This window comes from Vulpes vulpes, chromosome 3, assembly GCF_048418805.1.
Source record: "Vulpes vulpes isolate BD-2025 chromosome 3, VulVul3, whole genome shotgun sequence".
In the NCBI taxonomy this organism is placed as follows: Eukaryota; Metazoa; Chordata; class Mammalia; order Carnivora; family Canidae; genus Vulpes; species Vulpes vulpes.
This window is the reverse complement of record NC_132782.1, coordinates 137217735-137241177: the sequence shown is the minus strand read 5'-3', so window position 1 is coordinate 137241177 and position 23443 is coordinate 137217735. Positions and strand designations below refer to the sequence as shown.

General features: G+C 34.9%; 1 protein-coding gene across 4 annotated transcripts in view; it reads right to left on the bottom strand.

Annotated features, from left to right (window-relative positions):
* Positions 1–23443, bottom strand: part of ZNHIT6 (zinc finger HIT-type containing 6) — an 87116-nt gene that overhangs the window by 39231 nt on the left and 24442 nt on the right. For 2 of the 4 annotated variants that reach the window (XM_072754705.1, XM_026004813.2), the window contains exons 6-8: positions 14261–14329; positions 12811–12891; positions 11278–11355 (exon numbers count right to left, since the gene is read on the bottom strand). In XM_072754705.1, the coding sequence (XP_072610806.1) occupies positions 11278–11355; positions 12811–12891; positions 14261–14329 (228 nt within the window). The remainder of the gene's footprint in view (positions 1–11277; positions 11356–12810; positions 12892–14260; positions 14330–23443) is intronic. The other 2 variants (XM_072754706.1, XM_026004814.2) reach the window with 1 other exon arrangement.

The window sequence follows — 23443 nt, the reverse complement described above, 5'->3', positions numbered from 1 at the left end:
AGTACCTCACTCTGCGTATTCCCTTTATATGTATGGACATTCTTCATATTGACTCTAACATTTTCTAGTCTTCAAATGATCTCTTGCTTCCCTTGTTTTAGGGTCTAGATCCAAAATGTGGCCAAAGGTTAATACCATTTTGAGCACGTACTCAACTTGATCACGGCTCTCACTCTGAAAAATAATCAACAATCCTGAAAGGTGTAACAAAGAACTGGGGCTGGGTTTTACATAATCTAAGAACATGCATTATGTTCATTTATGGCATGTGCTATATTGCAGAAAACATCCTAATGCATTGGGAGACAGGCAGGCATAGGTTTGGATCTAGGTACCACCATTTGGTGTTTACAATGCTGCAGCCAGGGCTCTCTATGCAATTATAACAACATGTAAAACAAATAATGCACGTATAATGTAACGTAATCATAATGTATTTAAAAATGCTTACCAAAGCACCAAAAAACAGTGGAGGCATGTGATAAGACCTTGTTATTAATACTTATTGTGTTTCATAAAGATACCTACTTGCCTCTAGATTTAACACTGATTTTTAACACACCCTTGCAGCAAACATTTTTTTGTGTTTGGGAAAACTTATTCAGGATCTTTACACTTTTTTTGTTATATATGTTAAAATAGTTTTGGAAAACAACGATACTTTTGTGAGATATAACATATTTTAAAGATTTTATTTATTTACTTATTTGAGGGACAGGGAGTACGCACAATATGTCCACTGAGGGAAGAGGAAAGAATCTCAAGCAAACTACACTGCGTGCAGAGCCCAATGTGGGGCAGGATCTCATGATACTGAGATTATGACCTGAGCTGACACCAAAGTATGATGCTTAATGGACTGAGCCACCCAGGGGCTGCTTTTGTGCATTTCTGTGTATTTTTAAAATAGATACATAAACTTGTATTTCCACTTTTCTGTATTTTTAAAATAGATATATAAACTTGTATTTCTACCCCAAGTCTCCAAAGAATTTTACCCTGATTAATATATTTATGTTTGAAAATCTTTTACTGATCACCCATTTATACTTTTCTGTAACAAAATTGTGTAAGCTAAAAATTTATTATTATTACCTAGGATTTTAATGCTTTAAATGTTAAAAATAGTTCTGTATTGATTAATTTTAGCAATTACTAATATAAAATTGATCAAAACACAAACATACTATTTTTGAAGTAAAATTTTTGCTGGAAATACACCTCATGATGAGCAATCATGGATAATGGCATCTACTACATTTGAGTTTGCTTACTATTTTTTTTTAAAGATTTATTTATTTATTATAGAGAGAGAAAGAGAGAGAGAGAGAGAGAGAGAGAGAGAGGCAGAGACACAGAAGGAAGGAGAAGCAGGCTCCATGCCGGGAGCCCGATGTGAGACTCGATCCTGGGACTCCAGGATCGCGCCCTGGGCTAAAGGCAGGTGCTAAACCACTGAGCCACCCAGGGATCCCCAGTTTGCTTACTATTAATTCTTAGATTAAGTAATTTCCCCCATTTGTCTCTGCAGTACTCATTAATAGAATCAAATTCCAAAAGGAAAATGAAGAAGTTTAAGTAATCCCATCTAAAGAGCATACTGCTGTATTTACTAACCCTTTCTTCAGCACAGTTAACTTTCAAGGGATCTAACTAAAAGGCAACAAGGGAGTCTGCAATTTTCATAAGACATGACATCTGAAAGTAGTTAATGTTGTTTTTAGACATTCTGGAATTCCTTTAATGTTCTCTGATAACATATTTAATTCTCTACCATTATTCTCAAAATAACTTCCAAGACCTTGCTTTCTAATGGCAGGACATTTTTAAAAATCCTAACTTTTAACTGCATACTATAAATTTCTTACTTAGAAAATCTTCAAAGTATATTTTTCAATTATTTTCTGTAAGCCTAAAATAAGATCATTTAATTTTCCAGTTCCATTCAATTAGGCAAAGGGTACGGACTAATAATTTTAAAGGTGTAAAAATTTGATTTCAAAAAACCCATCTTAGTATCAAATTACACATATTTCTTTATACATCTTCAACAGTTCAACTGAATTATTATATAGAAAACATGTCAGACACTGAATGGGAACCAAAAATGTCCTCAAGGAGTTTATCACCCTGGCCAGTGTTTCTCAAAATATGATCACAGGGATAACTTAGGAAGCAGAGACTGTAAAAAGATGCAGGTTTCTCAGCCCTATGTGAAACTGACTAAACCAGAGCCTCCTAAGGTAGGCTAGAAATCTGTATTTCCAATAACTGTCCTAAAAGATTGTGATGGACATTGAAATATGAGATGCACTTTGTGACAAAAGAAGTACAGGTTAAATGTTCAGTTGGGGAGATACTTATTATTGTTAGAAGAAATAACTGGCCAGTGGGGATATGGGTTAGGTGAAAAGAAAGGAGGGATGTGGCAGGGCTATGAGAAGAGGCAAGCAAGAAACCAGGCCCTTAGATTCAACTAAGGCTGAGAGGAGGTATCTTCTAGGCAGAGTTGAGAGTCAGCAAAGTCAGAATCTGAGCAAGTTATGTGAGCTGGAGGCCAGCTCTGCTCTACAGTAGAAAAGGTCTTTGCTTATTGGAGGATGTGTGTTACTGAAGAACAAAAGGTCAGGTGGGTCTCACTTAAGGCCTTTACACAGGCAAAACCAATTCTCTAAAACAGCATAGGAAAAAGTATCTTTACCTCTTTAATTTCACTGTAAATGATTTTTGAAATATTTCATGTTACAGATCCAAAGAAAGTAAAGTAACCTTAGTTTTTATTTAAAAAACATCTTCTCAGCATGGAAATAAAATCATCCAAGAGAAAGAGCTCATACTTTTGCTGGTTGCTTTTCAAAAAAAGAAAAAAAAAAAAGTGTTCCAAAAATTATTGACTACAACCAACACAGTAGGAAACAGCTAAAAAAAAAAATCTGTGCAAGTACAATAGGGTAGTGTCCCCACGAAGAGTAATAATCTTCTAATCTTCTGTGATGCTCGTTAAGTCAAAGCCTAAATAATACTTTATTTTGACTTGGGTTTAAAATCTAAACTCTTAACTTTATATGCCAATCTTTGGAAGCAGAGTGGAGAGAAGGCAATTGGTGTGTGTTTCCATCAAAAAATGACAAGTCTGGAGAATCTATGCAAAAAACCCATGCCTTCCACTGGGCACCTTTCATGCCTTATATATAAAACACATAACTCTTGTAGCATTTACTATATATCTACCTTCTCTCCTAGATTGTGAACTCCTTGAGGGCTAGTTTTTTTTTAATTTTCAAAAATTTTTAAAGATTTTATTTATTTATTCATGAGAGAGGCGGGGGGCAGAGACACAGGCAGAGGGAGAAGCAGGCTCCATGCAGGGAGCTCAACATGGGACTCGATCCTGGGACCCCAGGATCACGCCCTCTGCCAAAGGCATGCACCAAACTGCTGAGTCACCCAGGTGTCCTGAGGGCTAGTTTTTTAGATGCCAGAGTAATCTTAGGGCTTAGCACTGTGCTGGCACATGGAAGGGACTCAGTGATACTTTAGGTCAAGTTCATTTATCAAAAAGCTGGTCTTTTGAGCAGGTACTGCTTTTTCTGAAGGAACTTTAAATTATACTGGGCAGTTATAATCTCTATTTCTCTCTCTCTCTCTCTCTCTCACATCTTACATATTGAGAATTGAAGCCCTCAACTGATTAAATGATATAGTCACAAATAACCAGTAAAAAAAATTCTTTAGGGGTGCCTGGGTGGCTCAATTGGTTAAGCATCCGACTCTTGATCTCTGTTCAGGTCTTCATCTCAGGGTCATGAGTTCAAGCCCCACCTTGGGCTCTATGCTGGGTGGACAGCCTACTTAAAAAGAATCCTTTAGAGTAAAGTGGCAAACTATGGTCAGCAGGCCAAATCCAACCCATTGTTTTGTAAATAAAGTCTTACTGGAACAGAAGTCACAAACATTCATTTATGTATTATCTATGCTAGCATACATTATTATGTATATCTATACTTATGTACTGTAATAGAGGTGACAATTGTGACTGTATGGCCCACCATGCCAAAAACATTTACTCTGGCCATTTTAGAAAAAGTTGTCCCAGTCCTGCTCTGGGGCACTAAAGTGGTATCAACAGCTAGCAAATAGCAAGCACATATACATTTAAGTGAATTAGTATACTACATATTAAAAAATTAACACTGAATTACTACTGTGGGAAAGTCATTGACTTAGTACTGCAGGAAATAAAAAGATGCCTAATGTAGTCACTGTCTTCAAACGGGAGTTTATCATTGAATAGAACAAATCTTACTGGGAGAAAAATAAGATGATTGCAGGAAACTATGAGAAATACAACATATTTTTAAGGCTCAAAGGATAAGCAAATCATATCCAGTTGGTGGGAAGGGATAGGTCCCACTGCAAACACTGATAAACAATAGTCTACTCAGAAAAATGGAGAGGAGAGACTCATTATGGAGGCAACTACAGTAAGTCAGGGTGGTAAGGAGAAGTGAAAGATGGCTCTAAGGTCTTATGTCTCACTACAGGAATGACCAGCCAGTAACAAGGAGTAAATATCAACATTTGTTGATTGCTTATTAGATACCAGGAACATAATCAACCTATTTAATCTCTATTTAAAACAACACATACACACACCAGGAAGAAACAGATATGGTGTGACGAGGTCTAAATTGTTTAAGATTTGGGATCCCTGGGTGGCGCAGCGGTTTGGCGCCTGCCTTTGGCCCAGGGCGCGATCCTGGAGACCGGGATCGAATCCCACGTCGGGCTCCCGGTGCATGGAGCCTGCTTCTCCCTCTGCCTGTGTCTCTGCCTCTCTCTCTCTCTCTGTGTGACTATCATAAATAAATAAAAATTTAAAAAAATTAAAAAATAAATAAATAAATCGTTTAAGATTTAATGGGATGTGTAAGTCAAGATAGCTACAAACCAGGATGTGAAATTTGGGAGAAAGGTTGAAAATATATCTACACCTGGGAGTCATCATACAGAAATAATAGTTGATAACACCTTAAGTACACAAACTCCTTAAATCTTATATTCTCCCAATATCTGATTTATGTTAAAAGAAATACAAACTAACCCCCATGTGGTTAAATGGAGCATGTTGGGAGTATAGCTAATATTGAACTTGGGGTACTTCCTGCAAGTTTAAGAAATATGAAATAACTGAAACAAGTTGTTATTTTTAAAAATGCATAATATAGTCCACTGCTGGCTATCACAACTCTTTTTTTTTTTTTAATAATTTAAAAGATTTTATTATTTGAGAAAGAAAGTGAGCAAATGCGTGCATGCAGGAGAGAGGGAGAAGCCCCACCCTTTTGAGCAGGGAGCCCAGCTCAGGGCTCCATCCCAGGACCCTGAGATCATAACCTGAGCAGAAGGCAGACACTTAACCAACTGAGCCACCAAGGTGCCCCTATTGCACCTTTTAATAGACAAATAATATGTATTTACTGAGAATGATCTGCTATGTGCCAGGCATTGTGCTAATAAGCAGCTAACATCTCAAAGAAATCTTCATAACAATGCATGCACTATTACTTCTGTTCTGATCCCCAATTTCAGGTGGGAAAATGGGCTTAATAACTTTTCAAGGTTTGAATCAAATTTATAACATTATTTTGACTTTATAAAAAAACCTATGTTGATGTAGGTTTCTGGATAAAAACAAAGAGGTTATTTTGGAACATCTCATAATTTGGGCTAGGTTTGAGAAGCAGGATAACATTATTATTTCTTACTGGAATATAATACAATCTCACTCTGAAGGGACCCTATTAACAAAGGAGTATTATAAAAAGGCTGTTCTTTTTGACAATAATGTTTGAGAAAATGATGCACCTCTATTTAAAACTCAATGTGCCCTTAGACTCTCCAGGCCCTACCTGCATCTCTCCAAAAACAGATCCATGCCAGAAACCTCAGTCAGTCACTTTGGTTTCTTATTTGTTTTCTCCCACTATAGAACTGTACTCAACTCATTCTTGTATAAACCCCAGTTATTATTTATATACCTTGAAGATAAGATGTGCTTAATTAATGGTTTTTGAGTAAATTTGGAAAGAATTATCCTATAATATCTTAAGCCACATCTTTATCAAAACTATAGAACCTTATAGGGGTGCCTGGGTGATACACTCGGTTTAACATCTGACTCTTGATTTCGACTCAGGTCTTGATCTTGGGGTTGTGGGATCAAGCCTCATGCTGGGCTCTGCGCTTACAGTGAAGTGGGCTTGGGACTCTCTCTCCCTCTGCTCTACCCTATTTCTCTCAAATAAATAAATCTTAAAAAAAAAAAAAAAACCCAAAACCAAAAATGACCTTATATAAATATCAAAACAACAAAGTTGTTAAACTTAACAATATATACCTTAACTTCTTTATGGGAAATCAATGGTTCCTTTAATAAGTAAAATATAGAATATAGATTTGGGAAATTACAATTGAATGAACAGTACCAAACTTGGGATTACTCTAAATTCTTTAGTCAGTAACAACTTGAGAAAGCAGCAAATACAATGACCGCCTCTTATAGTACCTGGCATTACCAACATGGATTTTGTTTCAAAACTACTCAGTTACTTTCTAAGAATAGAGTTGGTGAAGAAATGGAATGGCAAGAGATAAAGAGTGCTCCACTAAAACAAGCACCTTTCATGACTTCTCCTCCATTGAGAATGTAAGCTCCACAGGGGCAGGAATGGTTCTCCTCACTCTAATGTCCAGAATGATACTTGGACCACAGTGAGAATCACCATTTGCAAGTGAATGAATACATGAATTTACTTAAGAAGTCATATAAGCTTTTATAAGAAAACACAAATTCAAACACCGTGTATTCTGAAAACTCCAAACAGATCAGCAGCAAATTCCTTAGGGTTAGACATGGATTCTATAACCCCCTAAATAAAATAAAAGTCATGTATGGCAAAGCTAAAAATTGGGAAACATTTAAGATTGCTCTAGCTGACCAGGTATATGATGAGACAACGGTCATAAACCCTCTAAGAATGGAAAACACAGCCAGGGGAAACTGGCAACATCAAGAATTTGGTAAAAAGACTTTACTCTGGAGTCACTGGAATGCTGTAAACCGTAGAATACATTTAAAATCAACAGCCACAAGGAAACTACATGTTTCTGCCTTATAAGCACTTTTTGGAAATAATAAAATCCTCTTATTTTAGCATGCTTATCTTATATTAGAAGCTTAATGTTTTAAAACCTATAATAATCTTTAATGTACTTTCTTTTAATGATACAAATGTAATTATACAATCAAATGTAAGCGTTCATCTTATCCTATCTATGAATGAATTATCTGAAAAACTGATTGAAAATCTTTAATTAAAAACATCAAATGAAAATCTATTTCTAAATGTATTCACATAGTATCTAATTTCATTATTCATGATTAGAAAATACTTGAAAACTGTGAAGCTGTACAGAAATTAGGATAACTGTATCATGAAGCTCACTTAATAAATCAGAAATATAGGATGTATACCCTATCCCAACTTAGGATAAAAACTCCTGCATTGGAGTTTCTGAGGATCTAGGCTATAAACTTCCCCTTCTTGTTCTTTAATGTTTTCATAGATCACTGAGTTCAAATAAACAACTCAAATGGGGAAATGCAGATGGCAACTTTTTTATGTAAATAAGATAAAGTCAAAATACTTTTCATGCTATTCAGAATGGCTCAGGTTTAGTATCAAAACAGCCTATTCTAGGGGATCCCTGGGTGGCCCAGTGGTTTAGCACCTGCCTTTGGCCCAGGGCACGATCCTGGAGTCCTGGATCGAGTCCCGTGTCAGGCTCCTGGCATGGAGCCTGCTTCTCCCTCCTCCTGTGTCTCTGCCTCTCTCTCTATGTCTATCATAAATAATAAATAAATAAATATTAAAAAAAAAAACCAGCCTAGTCTAGGTATTCCCTGAAGTTAACAACACTCACCTTTCACTTTATTAATCTATCATTCCATTCCCTACGGGGATTAAGGTTAACCCAATGCCCAATTTTGGTTCTCAAGAAAGTATAAAATAAGAGAAAATAAAGGACCTTAAAGGAAAATGAAGCACAGAGAAGGTGAGTACCTAGAATTAGGTCATTTGACCTTCAATTCAGTGCACTTTTTTTTACTTCTCTTGGGGTTCAGGTTACCCTTTTTGTTAAAATACACCTTTCTGATATGACTGGTATCTTCCTGTGTTCTGGTCTCTAATGTATCCTGATTTCTTTCTATGCAACTCCATGAAATGATTTTCCCAACTGCTCCTCTCTGGATCATGCCATGCTGTAGGCATTTCTGCCAGCCACTCTCCTGGAAAACCCTGGTCTGCCAGGACATGCTGAGATCTCCATCTCAAAATCTCCATCTTCTCTGCCTCTTCAGGCATTTATAGTACACATTTCCAAGTTAAAAATGAATGCTATTTGAGCCCAGTATGTCCTGTATTATAAACTTTAAAATACTCAGTATCCTATCTTTTAACACATACAATTTTGGTTTCCTTGAATTTTGGAAGACAAGTATACTATGCCGAAGAGTCAAGTTTGACTGGCTTGGTGAGCTTGCACATTTCTTCACTAGCCACTCCTCGGTTTGCCTTAAAATGGAAATATTCCAAACCCTCTCTTTCTGGTAATGAAGGAAATAAAAATGGGAACAACAAAGAAACAAAACAAAAACCATAATAAACTAAAACAAAATTAAAAAAGAAAAAGAAATCCAAACCTTTTGTTCTTTGCAGTTGTACCAAAATGATATAGGTAGTTTCCCTTATCTTTGGTAAAGAAAATTAGTTATTTGCCTAACAGTTTAGGTAAATAAGGCGACCATGTCCAGTACGATGCCCAAACTCACCAAAATAAATATTTTTATTAAGTCTAGAAAAGCAATATGGTATTTCAAATACATACTTATTAAGAAAACAACTGCATTTATACAGCCATTAAAATAGTCAATGGCTGCTATTTGGAATAATTCAAGGTCTGATAAGTACAACAAAGGAAATGATGAAGCAATGACTGAAGCAATTTAGTTTGATGGGTGGCACTTTTTACTGTCTCCCTTCTACGATTTTTCTGGAGCCATTTACATGTTATCCCCATACTGGCAGTGCAGTCTATGACAAGGAGTTGATAAATGTGGTGCACGAGTGTTAGAATGCTGGACACGTCAGCACGCTGTTAGGAGAAGACTTGGGAGAGTATATCTTAGTCCCATGGCCTAGAGAAGAGGAGATGAGATAACTATACAAAAAGCACTTTTATTTTTCATAAAAACCCTCAAAAGTGTTCTATTAACAGGCTTATACAACTGAAGCCACAGGAGTGCATCATGTAAATCTAAATAACATTTACAAGAATTAACTAAATATAGTAAATGTTAAGAAAGGAACTGATTTTTTTTTTAAGGAACTGAATCTGAACGAGGTAACATAATAAAAAAAGAAAAATTACTTAATGATTGACAGGAGGTAAATTCCAAGGGAATGATGCAAATTGTTTTGTTTAAAGATGAATTGTATGAAATCTACTTTAAGATTTTGCTAAGTAAAACTGAAATGCACTTTTTACGTCAGTATTTCTCACTAATTACATAAATGCCTGATTATCAATTTCAGAAATACTGATTTTGGTTAACATGGATGTTATAACTCTGAATAAATATCTTTGCAAAACCCACAAAACTTTCTATCCATTTCTCATTTAAGGCCCCAAATCTTCTGGGGGAAGGAGGAGAGTTAAAGCATGAACTGCATGTAAATATACTGAATTAAGAAGTCTAGGGAAAAAACTACGTTATAGAAAACTTGAATTTTTCATGAACCATGATCAATGACATGAAATTGAGGGTATTTGCGACACGCTGGTAAAAGAAGGTGGTCAAGATTTGGTGTTTAAATCTGTTCTTAGCTTTAAGTCTTGTAATCTTATGTGTAGACATTTTGTAAGAATCCATTTATTTGTATTCATAGTAGTAATAATAGCATGAACTTACGAAGTGCTGAATAAACTATCATAATCTCTCATGAGGATTTTTTTTTAAAGATTTTTATTTATTTGGGAGACAGAGAAAGAGAACGCATGTCTGCGTAGAAGGGGGGGTGGAGCGGCAAGCAGAGGGAGAGGGGAAAGCAGGCTCCCTGGAGCCTGAACCGGGGCTCAAGCCAAGGATCCAAGCCGAGATCATAAGGTAAGCGTAAGGCAGATGTTTACCTGACTGAGCCACCTAGGCACCCCTCATGACAATCTTATAATTACTATTATCACCCCTATTCTAAAGGTGAGGGAACTAAGGTAAGTGAGGTTACATAATTTACTCAAGTTAACATAACTGGAATCAGGCAAGCTGGGCTGAAATCCCAGCTCTGCTTTCAAAGCTTGGATCCTAAAACCTCTAAGCTATGTTAACAAATCGAATCATAGGTGAGACTGACCAGATCTAGTCTGAATTGACTTTGGTAGTTTTGTTAACAATGGAGAGCATCAAAGGTCATCAAAGATCAGTATTTTGTAATTCAGTATACTGACACATAACTGGCACAAAAGTAGACTTTGCAGAACTCTCAGAGATGGTTTGGTGTAGTCTGTATCACCACTCTATTAAGGAACAGAGCACAGTAAAGAACTGTCTCAAATAATATGGTTTGTTATAACCTGGCTCTTTCTACTTTTCTCTGCAAAGAATGCAATATATGCTTTCTACTTTTCTCTGCAAAGAATGCAATATATGCAATGCTCAGTTGGTCACATGAATTTTTGTATTTCCAAAGGCAAAAACTTGAACATTAGAACTCTGTTGTACAGAATATTTTTTTTTAAAGATTTATTTACTTACTCATGACAGACACAGAAAGAGAGAGGCAGAGACATAGGCAGAAGGAGAAGCAGGCTCCATGCCGGGAGCCCGTTGTGGGACTCGATCCCAGGACTCTAGGATCATGCCCTAAACTGAAGGCATACACGCTTAACTGCTGAACCACCCAGGCATCTCCAGAATATTTCTTGAAGTAAGTTCAAATGGGATTTAGGAATCTTTTACTTGTTCATAATGCTATTTTAAGATACTTTAACTGAAATAATTTTTCAACTGAATTTATCCTATAAGTGTGATTATTTTAAAATTTTAATTTGGAAGTCATATTAGTATAATAACTGGCTACTTAAGCTAATCAGGCTACTTAATTATATTACAGAATTAGAAAATATTTAAAGAAATGGGGAGGGAAGCAATTTTACCTTACTAAATTTTGCTGCATATATTCAACCTTCATTAAAATTTGGACCCCAGTCTGAGAGCGAATGTAGGCTTTCAACCTGAAATAAAAATGTCATATTGAAGGAAACAAAACTGATTTTTAATATATTTCAAGATAGTATCCATGGAAGACTAAACATTTATGAGTAGCTAATAATACTTAAAATCCAACTATCCAAGCACAGAAAAGGGGTTAAAGATATTTTCTAAGGAAGGATTTGAATTTTTAAAAATTACCGCTCTTCTCTCCGTATAATATCTTAGATTAAAAATGTCTATTTAAGTAAATTAAATTAAATTTGCCATTTTATTTATCTTTAAAAAGTGTATTCAATTTAGTGACACTTTGTCTTCTTGCCAAACATATGACCAATGATAACAACTGAATTATCAGTAATAAGAAGGAAAGAAATTCAACCACTATATGTGTACCAAAGACACTGCTTGATATGGGACACGGATCTGGTTCAGTCTGGGCTCAATCTTTATTACAAGTAGAAGATGAGATTTAACTAGAATTGAATCAGACATTTTAGAATCCACCCAGTCTAACATTGAAACATTAGGTTACACTGGAACCAAACCAGGCATTCATATTCCAAGTAGGTACCATCTGGCGAAAACAAAGTCAAGTGTGTTCCTGCTCAGGAAAACTAATTCACATTCTAATAATAGTTTCTCTTTTTAAATGCTGCCTACTGTGTGCTAGGCCCTGTACTAGGAACTTTATATATGCTTTTTTTTTTTTTTTTTAAAGCTTCAAACCACCTTATCTAGTGGATATTAACATTCTCATTTTACCGATAAAAAATTAAGGTCCAGAAGTTAAGTAACTTACTCCTGATCACATAGCTAAAAAGGGACAGAGTGAGCTATTCTAGCCCAGATATTCATAACTGAATCTTTCTACTATGCTACATTAACCATTTTTGTCGATACTATATTTCTGGACAGGAGGCAGAGTGTATCTTAATTAGTTTTATGAAGACTTGGCTGAAACAGAATTTCCTGTCTTTAACAGTTACTTGGAAACTCTTAATTTTTAGGGTTTTTTTTATTCCATTTTAAAGAAGTTTGATTTAAGAGTTAACAGTGCAGAGTCTGACTACTGACTGCCTGGATTTAAATCCTAGCTTCCCTGCTTATTTGCTATATGAAGTCATTTAACCACTTTAAGGCTTAGTTTTCCCCATATACAAAATGGGTATGACAGCAGTAATCTATCTTAAGGGGTTACTGTGAGGAATTAATTAATACATATTTATCATCTGCTTTAATGAATGTCTAGAAAACAGTAAGTACTAAGTGTTACGTACTGTTTTTATTACTATCCAAAAGCATCATCCATGACTGACAAAACCTTGAGTAAACACCAAGGAAATGGCACAGAAAGTAAACTGCATTGACATAATCACAGTCTAATAAAGTCCTAACTTAACATAATGAATATGCACATAACCAGTACATCAACATTTTTAATAATTTCAGAAAATTATAAGATTTTTGAGACATACCTTTGACGAATTACAGGATCAGACTTTTCAGGATCAATATAAGGCCTTAGGATTTCATTAATAGTTTTATCATCCGGTACTCTTTCCAACAACAAAAAAAACAAAACAATAACACATTATTATTTATTTTCTACTAAAGGTGTTAACTTGGAATTACTAAATCTTGTGGCTTTTTGTTTAAATGACTGAACACAGACCTTTTATTTTACTCTTGGCAAAACATAACATCCTTTAAAGCAAAAATTACTTAGGAAAAAAGCTCAAAAAGACTTCTTGGACACACTTAAAAAGTCCTAAAAGCAATATTTTGAGAAGCTCCCTATAAATCAATTATAAAAATATGAAGCCTCTTTTAACACACACCTGTGCTCACAGATGAGAAGAAAGAATGCAGGATGAAATATATTTTAAAGCTGCAGAAATACAAAATCTGAAAAAAGATTGAAAATGATGCTAATTTCAGCGCATGTTCAGTTTATTCATTCTAAATCATAAGACCGGGTAAAAAATTGATTCTACTTTCCCTGGAAACAAAGTATTTCAGGCTTTTCAACTTTCTGGTAAATATGCAAACTGTTTTGAACTACAGATCTGTAAAAGCAAAATTAAGACACTGCTCTGAATAACTTTCTTCAATCATTTATACATATTCATATCTGCTATTGTGCTATATATGTTCCCCCATCTATAAAATTTAAGTCCTTTCCCCTGATTTTAGTCTGGTATACAACTTCAAATAATAAAGTTCTTCACTTCACTAAAATCCCCATGACAATTATAAAGAGAGGAAGCTTATGCAAAATGTGAATATACAGTTAATCTATTACTTAAAAAGCAACTGTAAAATTTTCCCAAGCCAAGGAACCAAATAGTACATAACCATTAAGATTTTTAAAGAATACTTAAAAATGTGCAAATATGAAAAAAGGATAAAAAGCTGTTTATATAAATTAATTTCAATTTTGAGTATACACATATACAGGCCCAAGATAATCTTTGCATAGAATTTTGGGTCATTTTTCATTTCCTCTATTAACACTCAACCCTAACAAAAAGAAAGTTTTTAACCCTCTCAAGTCTCTCTGCATCTTTCTCCTCATGTCTGCTCTGCCTGGAGAAATAAACACCATCATGACTTCTGTGCTAATCATTTCCCTTAGAGTTTTACCACCTCTGCAAGTATTCCTAAAAAGTACACCATCTTATATTTACAAACAGAATCACACTATAGGCATTCTTCCTTGTTTTTCTCATTCAACATTTGAGATCATGTTGATGTATGTAGCTGTAGTTCATTCAATAATGTTGAGCACTTAATTGTATTAAGATAACAACTTAGTTATCCGTTCTACTGACATACATTTACCGATACCACATTTAAGTTAATAGTTATTTTAAATACAAAAACACAGTAAGAACAAAGAAGCTCTTAATAGTGGTTATACTATACCTTTTTTCTATGTACAAAGCTTGACTCTGAGGAAACTGGAGCTTCACATGCCAACAAAACTGTTGTTTCCTAAATTAGAAGATAATCTTATGAGGACCAAGTTAGATAATAAAAGTCTGAGCACAAATTGAACCTCCTGAATTTTCATTGTCAGATAACTATTCAAAAAGTATTCTCAGAATTTAATGTATCTTTTCTACTATTTTCTTTTTCCTAGGATTTTAGAGGCTGTTGTTTTCTAAACAATATACTTGTAAGGATTTTTAAGAGGAAAACAAAATTAAGTGCAGCAGTTCTAAATTACAAGGACTTTATATTCCTGAATTAGAAGGCAATGTCTCACAGTTCAGGGGTTTTTGAGATCAATGTGCTACTACTCGAAGTTTACAAATAAATTTGCTTATGACTAAAAACAATGAGCTGATGTCTTTGCCTGACTAGTCTGGAAATTAGGTGAATGAAGTGTTGTCTGGTTGTGACCAGCTGGCTGCAGATACATTCTGAGCCATGAGTACGTGCATTCAGTAGCAAAACAGTAGACAACAAGTTGGTTGCTAAGCAGAATGCACTCTAAGCTAGAGTCCCTTTGCTTTCAGGTCTAAACTTTGGTTTGATACAGGGTGAACAGTAATAATTCACTAAACGGCTAATTTTAGCATAATGACCATATGTTCTATTTAGCATACCTGAATTTGGTGATACTATATACCATTCCTTTAAAAAATTGTATGCTCGAAATATTGAATCCAACATAGAAATTTAAATGTTTTCACCATATGATGGTTTTACATGTTTTCCTTACTTAGAAGAAATTTCTAACAATCCACTGGCAAGTTAATGGCCAAAAGCACATCCAAGCAGATGACCAGCATCACTATAAATCTACTCCTTAGTAGTATGGCTCCAAAATCTCAACTAATTTTCTTTAAATACAATCTAGTACAGTAGCTCTCACCAAACATTCACAAGATTTAGTCAAATGTTTGTCAAAATAACCATAAAAGCAAGTAGAAATCCTTCTGTTAGGGTAAGTTATCATAGATCTGCTTATAGAAGTTTTCTTTCATAACAAGACAGTTTTTGGCTTTAGCTAGAAAAAAATATGCTTGATTATGCTTATGTTGAAAGTACCACTTACCATATAAGAAACAATCATGTTTAGTATTTGTTTTTTTCGATAGAACAAAGCCACAAGCACACTTTACTAATTTAAAGACCAGATGTTTAAAATCTCAGAGAAAAAAAACCTTTAAAAAAAAATCTGAAAGCAAATATAACAGTTCCTGGTTTTAAATAAATAATTCTTCCAAAACAAAAACTCTGCAATGTACATTATCTGTGAAATAGGCAGAGCATCACATCATCAAGTTTAGAGATTCCACGTTTTGTTTTTCTAAGCATTTTATTTATTTATTCATTTGAGACACAGAGAGAGAGAGAGAGAGCGCGCACACACACAAGAGCGTGCATGTGTGGTGTGGAGGAGCTGAAGAGGAAGGAAGGAAGAGGGAGGAGGCAAAGTCTCAAGCACACTCCGTGCTGAGTGGAGTGTGGAGCCCAACACAGGGCAGCTTGATCTTACAACCCTAAGGATCATGACCTGAGCAGAAACCAAGAGTAGGACCTTCAAACAACTGAGTCACCAGGCACCCAATTCCACATTTCTTAGTAAGAAATAAACTGATTTTTAAATCTTAATGTATAATATGGTTTTTAACTATATTTGTATTTTCTGTGTTAAATTACAGGGGAGAAAAAAGGTAATGAACTCATCATCCTATGGAATTATAAATCATATTCAATTATTCCAATCATTGCTTAAGTAATTTCAAGAACCATTTTTCTTTCTTAACATTCAGTAGACCCTAAATATCTTCAAAAAGTACTAAACATCCCAAAAACAAAGGAAGAAAAGCCCTTGGAAATAATTTTATTTGCTACAGTTAACTAGCTGTGGTTGTAGGGAAGTCATACACTACTGTTTTATTATATAAAACATAAGCGCTAAACTATGATTATTATAAAAACCTTTCTACATTTGGTCTCAGTTCAAACATGAACAAATTTGAAAAGTACATTTACTTAAAAAAATGTGATCTTGCAATACTTCAAAACCAAGAAAAAGAGTATAAACAACACTCAAGATTTAAGAAACTTGCACTCTGCAATATTTATTTGAAATACGTTTTTCTTCTAAGAAATAGAAGGCTATTGATATGGTTGATAATCCTTTCTATTGTTCTTTTATTGAATTCCCTTCTCATCTATCATCAGAGGTAGCTAATTTCCTGATGTTGGGTATGTATGTATTCTTGCCATCCATGGTTTTATGTTTTTTATTTTATGGATATATATACACAGCTATAAACAATATAGTATTTTGTGTAATATTAACACTTACTTCAAAGTTATCATACTCTAAATATCCTATGCCTTGCTTTTCATTTACATTATGCTTTAGATTTATCATACAGATTAGTTCATTAATTTAAACCATCATACAGAATTTCACTTTGTGAAAAATGCCAAAATCTATTTATCCATTCTCTACTGATAGACATTATGACTGTTTCCAATTTTTTATCATTTGTTCTTCCATATTAAATTACAGTAAAGAAAAAATAAAAGACTATCTCTATGAATGGGTCTATCATTTAACTCTGCCTGTACTTTTTAACTCTAATGGTAGCGTAAAAAGCATCTGCAAACAGTAATTCAGAATAGAAGACTTAAGTGAAAGAATGGACATAGAGAAGTTGAAGGGCACTGTATATAGAATTCCCAAAATGGCTGAGTTAATTTATCTCTGAAGTTGTTGCCAATTCTTTAGAGTTGGCAACTGATGCAGTTGCCATAGGCAATCAAATCTAAGTCTCAAATAATTAAGATTTTTAAAATTAAACTTTTAAATTTAATTCCAGCGTAGTTAACATGCAGTGTTCTATCGGTGCACGTCATGATAAGCACTATCATCTATTTCACCTCCCTCCATTTCCCTCCCGGTAACTATCAGTTTGTTCTTCAAAGAATTAAGTTTGTTTCCCACTTTTCATAATTATATATCGTGATACATGCCCAATTACACACACACACACACACACACACACACACACACACACACACACCTTTTTGTATTTTGGACTATTTTAACTTTATTTATTTTAAAGATTTTATTTATTCATGAGAGACACAGGCAGAGGGAGAAGCAGGCTACATGCAGAGAGCCCGATGTGGAACTCGATTCCGGGACTCCAGGATCACACCCTGGGCTGAAGGCAGGCTCTAAACTGCTGAGCCACCCAAGGATCCCCTTGGACTATTTTATAATGACAGATTCTAAGGAGTAGAATTATTGGGCTAGGACAAATTTTCTTAAACTATGCAGTGCTGACATTCTGGATCACATACTTCTTTGTTATGGCAGGCAGGACAGGAGGGAGGCAAGGGAGACATTTTCTCGTGTAGGATGTTTAGCAGCATCCCTCGAGATGCCACTAGCAACACCCACTCCTCCAGCTGGGACAATTATTGCAAATGTCTTCTGGGAGGCAAAATCACCACTGAATGAGAACTGGGACAGAGGTTAAAACATTTACTATTACTCCTACTATATTAAGACTATTGTTCCCTAAATTAAACAAAATGCCTTCAACTATAATAATGTCACTGTGTCCTTGCCATAATTACCAATGTTCTCACAAATGGAAATACTGTACCCAGATATTCTAGGTAACTTAGGCATCTCAAGGCAGTATGGTTAGAGTTTGATAATACCAGCTCACTTATAACCAAACAAAAGTAAGTAGAAATATTTTCACCTATCAGATTTACAAAAATGATGTTAAAATTAGAAATACTAGGCAATTGTGGTGAAATGGACACTTTCCATTGCTGAGAGGAATATAAATCGGTGTAAGCATCTGGCAGTTCAATTTCATAACAGCTATAAATAAATATTAATAATGCAAGAAATATATATATTTTTGCCTCAACAGTTTTATTCCCAGGAATTTATTTCAAGGAAACAATTGGACAAGTAATGACATGTGCTCATGTCCACTGTGTCATTCTTTATAACAGAAAAAAATAAAAAATAATCTAAATGGATATCATCAGAGAACTGATTAAATACATTAGAGCAGATCCAGATAGTGAATGAAAAGTTGAGGCAGAACTATATGCGTTGGGGAAGAAAAATGTACGTGCTAAATGAAGGCATTTATGTTGAAAATATATCCACGTGTGTGTTTACAAGTATGAAGGATGTGCCCCAAACTCTTAACTATAGTTATTTCTTGCCATTATGAAAGGACTTCTTACTTTATATATCTCTATTAAATCTCTGACATAATTTCTCTTTTATATAAACAGCAAAGTCAAAATTTTTTTTTTAAGATTTTATTTATTTATTCATGAGAGACATAGAGACACAGGCAGAGGGAGAAGCAGGTTCCCTGTGGGGAAGCCTGATGTGGGACTTGAACCCAGGACCCCGGGATCATACCTGAGCCTAAGGCAGATGCTCAACCACTGAGCCACCCAGGTGTCCCAAAAATGTTTTCATTGGAAAACACAGGATGGTAGTCCTAGAAAGGACAGGATTAATTTTAACATTCTTTTTAAACCTAAAAATATTTATTATTGGAAGTGTTCTTTTAAGAGCTTTCCTTTTTTATCTGAGAATTATTACCCAACCAGAACTAGGGTTACTTATCTAATCATTTTTACAGCTTCAAAGCTATCTTCCTCAAGAAATATGCCACAGCTAAGAGTTACATATGATGGCTGAATTCTAAGAACTAAGATTTCTAATATAAAATTTAAATGAGCTTGAATATTTTTATTCCTAAAAAAAATCACCAACTTTTATTTCACTCTCTCACTGACTAACCAATACTTATTCAAGGAACACTCCTAAGGGCCCAGTAGCCATTAAGGATGTGAACAAAGGGGATGAGCCCAAAGCAGGCTTCTGTTTAGGCTGTAAGTCAACCACCAATCCTGGGCACTGTGTTTCCTTTCCATATGGCTATGAGAGGAGGAGTATAGTTTCCACATGAAAGAACCTTGTTCTTCATGTACACTGTACAAAGGAAGAATACTCATTGTATTGTAAGGACCAGAGGTAAGACAGGGCAAAAGTTAAGTGGACTGTGCTTAAATCTTACTCTCAACAATTTCTAACTTGATGTGATTTGTATCTGTGATTCAGATTTCTCACAGTAAAATGGGGGATAACATTTTATATTTTATACATTTGTTTTTTCCATAGGGAAAAAGTATTTATACCATAGGGTTTAAAGTATTTATACCATAGGGTTAAATGAGTAAATGTATCTCAAGGGCTCAGAATATATAAAAAATGTTAATTACTGTTATTGCCATTATAATAATTCTACATTCAATTCAATACTTTGAATTATGAAGCTTAAAAACAGAAATATGAAGCTTAAAAACAGAAATATTCACAGTCTTTAAGAATATTTTGCCATGAGTTCCTAACCAAAGTGTGCTTACACTGAATTTAGTGTTTAGTGTCTAGAAATGAAACTGGACATCTGGATTCATACTAGATTGTAAAAAATACCTGAATGTTCTGTTAAACATTATGGATTTTATTCTGTGGTTAATGCACCAACAGCAAAGGTTTTTTAAAAAAAGAATGAAATGAAGGGCTTAGTGGCAGACTCAAATCACCCTACTATTTATTTAACTCTCCTAGTAAATATTCAAGACATTAACTTTTCAGCTTTTGTTTATAGTTATTAAGGGAAATATCTCTCACTACTTTTGAGAAGCACAATGACATATCATGTCAGTTCAAATGTGCCTAAAATTGTTACTTCTAGTTTTTAAATACAGGTGATTCCACGGGAGTAAGCTAAAGCTAGAATTTTCACGTCTACTCTTTAGAATACTACACCACTAATTAAATTAGTAAAGTCTACAGGCTATCAAACCTGCCAGCAGGTCCTTTTACCAGAGAGCACTAGCAAGCAGCAATAGTAGTAATAGTTTATTAAGTGCTTTTAATATGTCAAACACTGTTCTAAATGTTTACATGTATTAATTCATTTAATTCTTCTAGCCCTAAGATGAATGATATTATTTCATTTTACAGATGAGAACCCTAAGAGGAAAGTCCATTTCAAGGTCATTATTCAGCTGGAAAGTGACAGAAGTGAAATTTTAATCCAGGCAGTACAATAATTCCAGAGTCTATGCTCTAATCGTCTATACTATTATGAACTTACTAGAACTGCAACTTCAATAACAAACCGTGTATTTTTATGTACTATTAATTTAAATGTTCCTCAGTCATATTTTATATATTTGCCTTCATATTTTGAAATCATTTATAAGAGTTATAGTTTAATTGCCTCCTTTATAATCTCTTAATACCACCAACTTTCTTCCTAATCCATAACCATACTTTGATGAATGGAACCCATTCCCTATCTCTAGGGACATGCACTTATGCGTTGGCTTAAGAAAATCACTATCCTAGATTTTCCTCGACCCAATGGCTCAGGACGGGGCAGATGACCTAAGAGGTCCAATCGTGGTGAATTTCAGGTTTTCTATTCAGTGATGCTCAGAGAGAAGCACTCTTGGGTATTTACTGCAACTCAAACTATTACCGGGGGCATCCTATGACCATGAGGATTCAGCTGACACCACTGAAGATATAATGGAGAATCAGCAATAAACTAGATCACTGATGTAATTGAGTCATTTTATCTATTAACTCTGAAGTCCATCCTACCTCAGGACATTCAGTTATGACAGCCAATAATATGACCTTTTACAGCTCAAACTGGTTTGAATTGGGTATTCTATTTCAAGCAACATCAAGCATCCTGATATAAGAAGTTAAAGTTTTCTTCTTTCTAGATTTCATCTTTTATTATGAAGCAGTAGAAAAGGAAGATAGCCTATAAATTGTTAACTCTTATGAAATTTGGAAGCAGTATATAACACCTGAAGGAATTTCAGGAAAAAACCATTTTCTTCCACCATCAGTTATAAAACCTTATTTTAATTTAAAGCAGAAAGAAAATCTACCAAATTTTGAAATCCTTCAAGGAAAAAACAAATGTATAAAATATCTACATAATCCTTCACTCACAGGCATTTTATCTTTGAAAATACATTTCAAGAGCAAATTTTAAAGTCCCAAGAATAAATATAACCATTCCTCATAAAAAATAATCCATCTATTTTATTACGATTGGTACCATAATAAGTGTTTTTGGAAGAGTGAATACAAAGGATCTGTGTAGTTACTTAGCATGGATTAAAATTACTGGAATTGGGGAGAATGAAAACCATAATTTTATGTGTCTCACATCATTATGAAAATACTTTGAAAAGTTCCAGTTATATATTACATTTTACTCTTTCAAAAATTAGTTTCACCACTACACAATAATAATAGGAAACAGGTTAAGTATGTGGTACTGGCTTTAGTAGACAGTATATTAAGAAAATGGATATAGCAGGTGAAGACTGAAATAAAAAAGTACATTTTGCTTCAAATAACTGATAAATACTTGAGCACTTAATAAAGCAGTTCTCATCTGGGAATTGTACCAACCTGGGCGGTGGGGACATTTAGAAATGGCTGGGCAGTTTCTGACTGTTCCAAGACTGGGAAGCACTTTAGGCATTTTAGTGGGCAGAGACCAAAAATGCTAACCTTCCTGTAATGTATGGGAAAGTCCCACACAACAAAAAAACTGTCCTGTTCAAAATGCCAATAGAGCCCCTAGTAAGAAACACACCAGAATGCAGAAAGGAGATATATACACTCTCCTTTCTGCATATATATATATATATATATACGCATATATATATATGTGTATATATATATATACACACACACACGTAATATAAATACACACACATATATGCATACCAAAAATGAATGCCAGCACTAAATGCAGCATGTGTTTCATATTAACTGTGGAGAAAATATATAAGAACTGTGGTAAAAAGAAATAATGGAGAAGATGAGCTATCCTGTGTATTTTCACAGATGGCTAGAAAATAATGGATGAGGAAAACATTCTAGGCTTAAGTATGGTGACCAGCCCGTGTATACTCGGTTGAATACATGAGGAAATCAGGTGGGGACAGACTATGAAAACCCATATTTAGTGTGGATCCCTCATACTAACAGGAACATTTTCTGCTCAAAGCATGACTGTCTAAACTCTGGTATGGCATATAAGGTCCTGCAAAGCCCAGGCCCAGTGGGGCTCTCTCCAACCTCATCTCTTACCACTTACCAACTCCCAACCTAACTTCTAGACACATCAAATTACATACACTGTCTTAAATTTACTACTTTATCCTTTTGCAACTGATACCCTCATCACAAGACCATCCTTAAACCTAGAAACTCCTTGATTTTGAGCAAGTGACCATCACAGCAAAAACACATTTTGTAAAGACATATCAGACAGCAGTGTATCAAGTGACTGAAGTAAGGAGACCTGAGATAGGGAGGGCATGTAAAAGTTCCTCAGTAGTCCAGGGTGACACAAGGTGGCCTACACGGGAGAATATGTCTGATATATGCTGCAGAGAAAGAAGTGGAAAGAGATACATGCCAGAGGCACATCATGAAGTAGTAGACCTGGGGACGAGGGAAGGCTTTCCCTAACTGAACCAGGGTGGGGACCCCAAGATGACCAAGGGTATTTTCTAGTTCCATGAATGCTGGCTAATTGTTTTTACGGAGAAGTACAACCTCTGTGATGCCATATGTCACAGAAACGTCTCACTACTACCTACATGGCTCCTGTAAGGAAATGGCTATTTGGAGAACCAGTAAGTTTCTAGTCTTTCCCACTGTTTTTTCTAAGGTCCTGCTGTTGTTCTGAAAATCTTCAACCAAACTAGATCACTGCAAAATCGACTTGTCCCCCCCCCATGACCACAGCTGTTAAACCTGTCATTTCATTTTCCTTTGCTCTTTTCTAAAGTCAGTCTGCAGTAAAGTACAAACCTATACTACTTACAGATAATCACGCAAACAAAAAACCGTGCTTTATGAAGTGTACCGCCATTCTTCATAAGGAAAGAAAAAAGGTGCTACTGACATTAATAAAGAGGTAGATGGGTCTATTATTATGATATAATTAGAATGCTGTGATTTTATCCAAAGGAAAAAAAGTA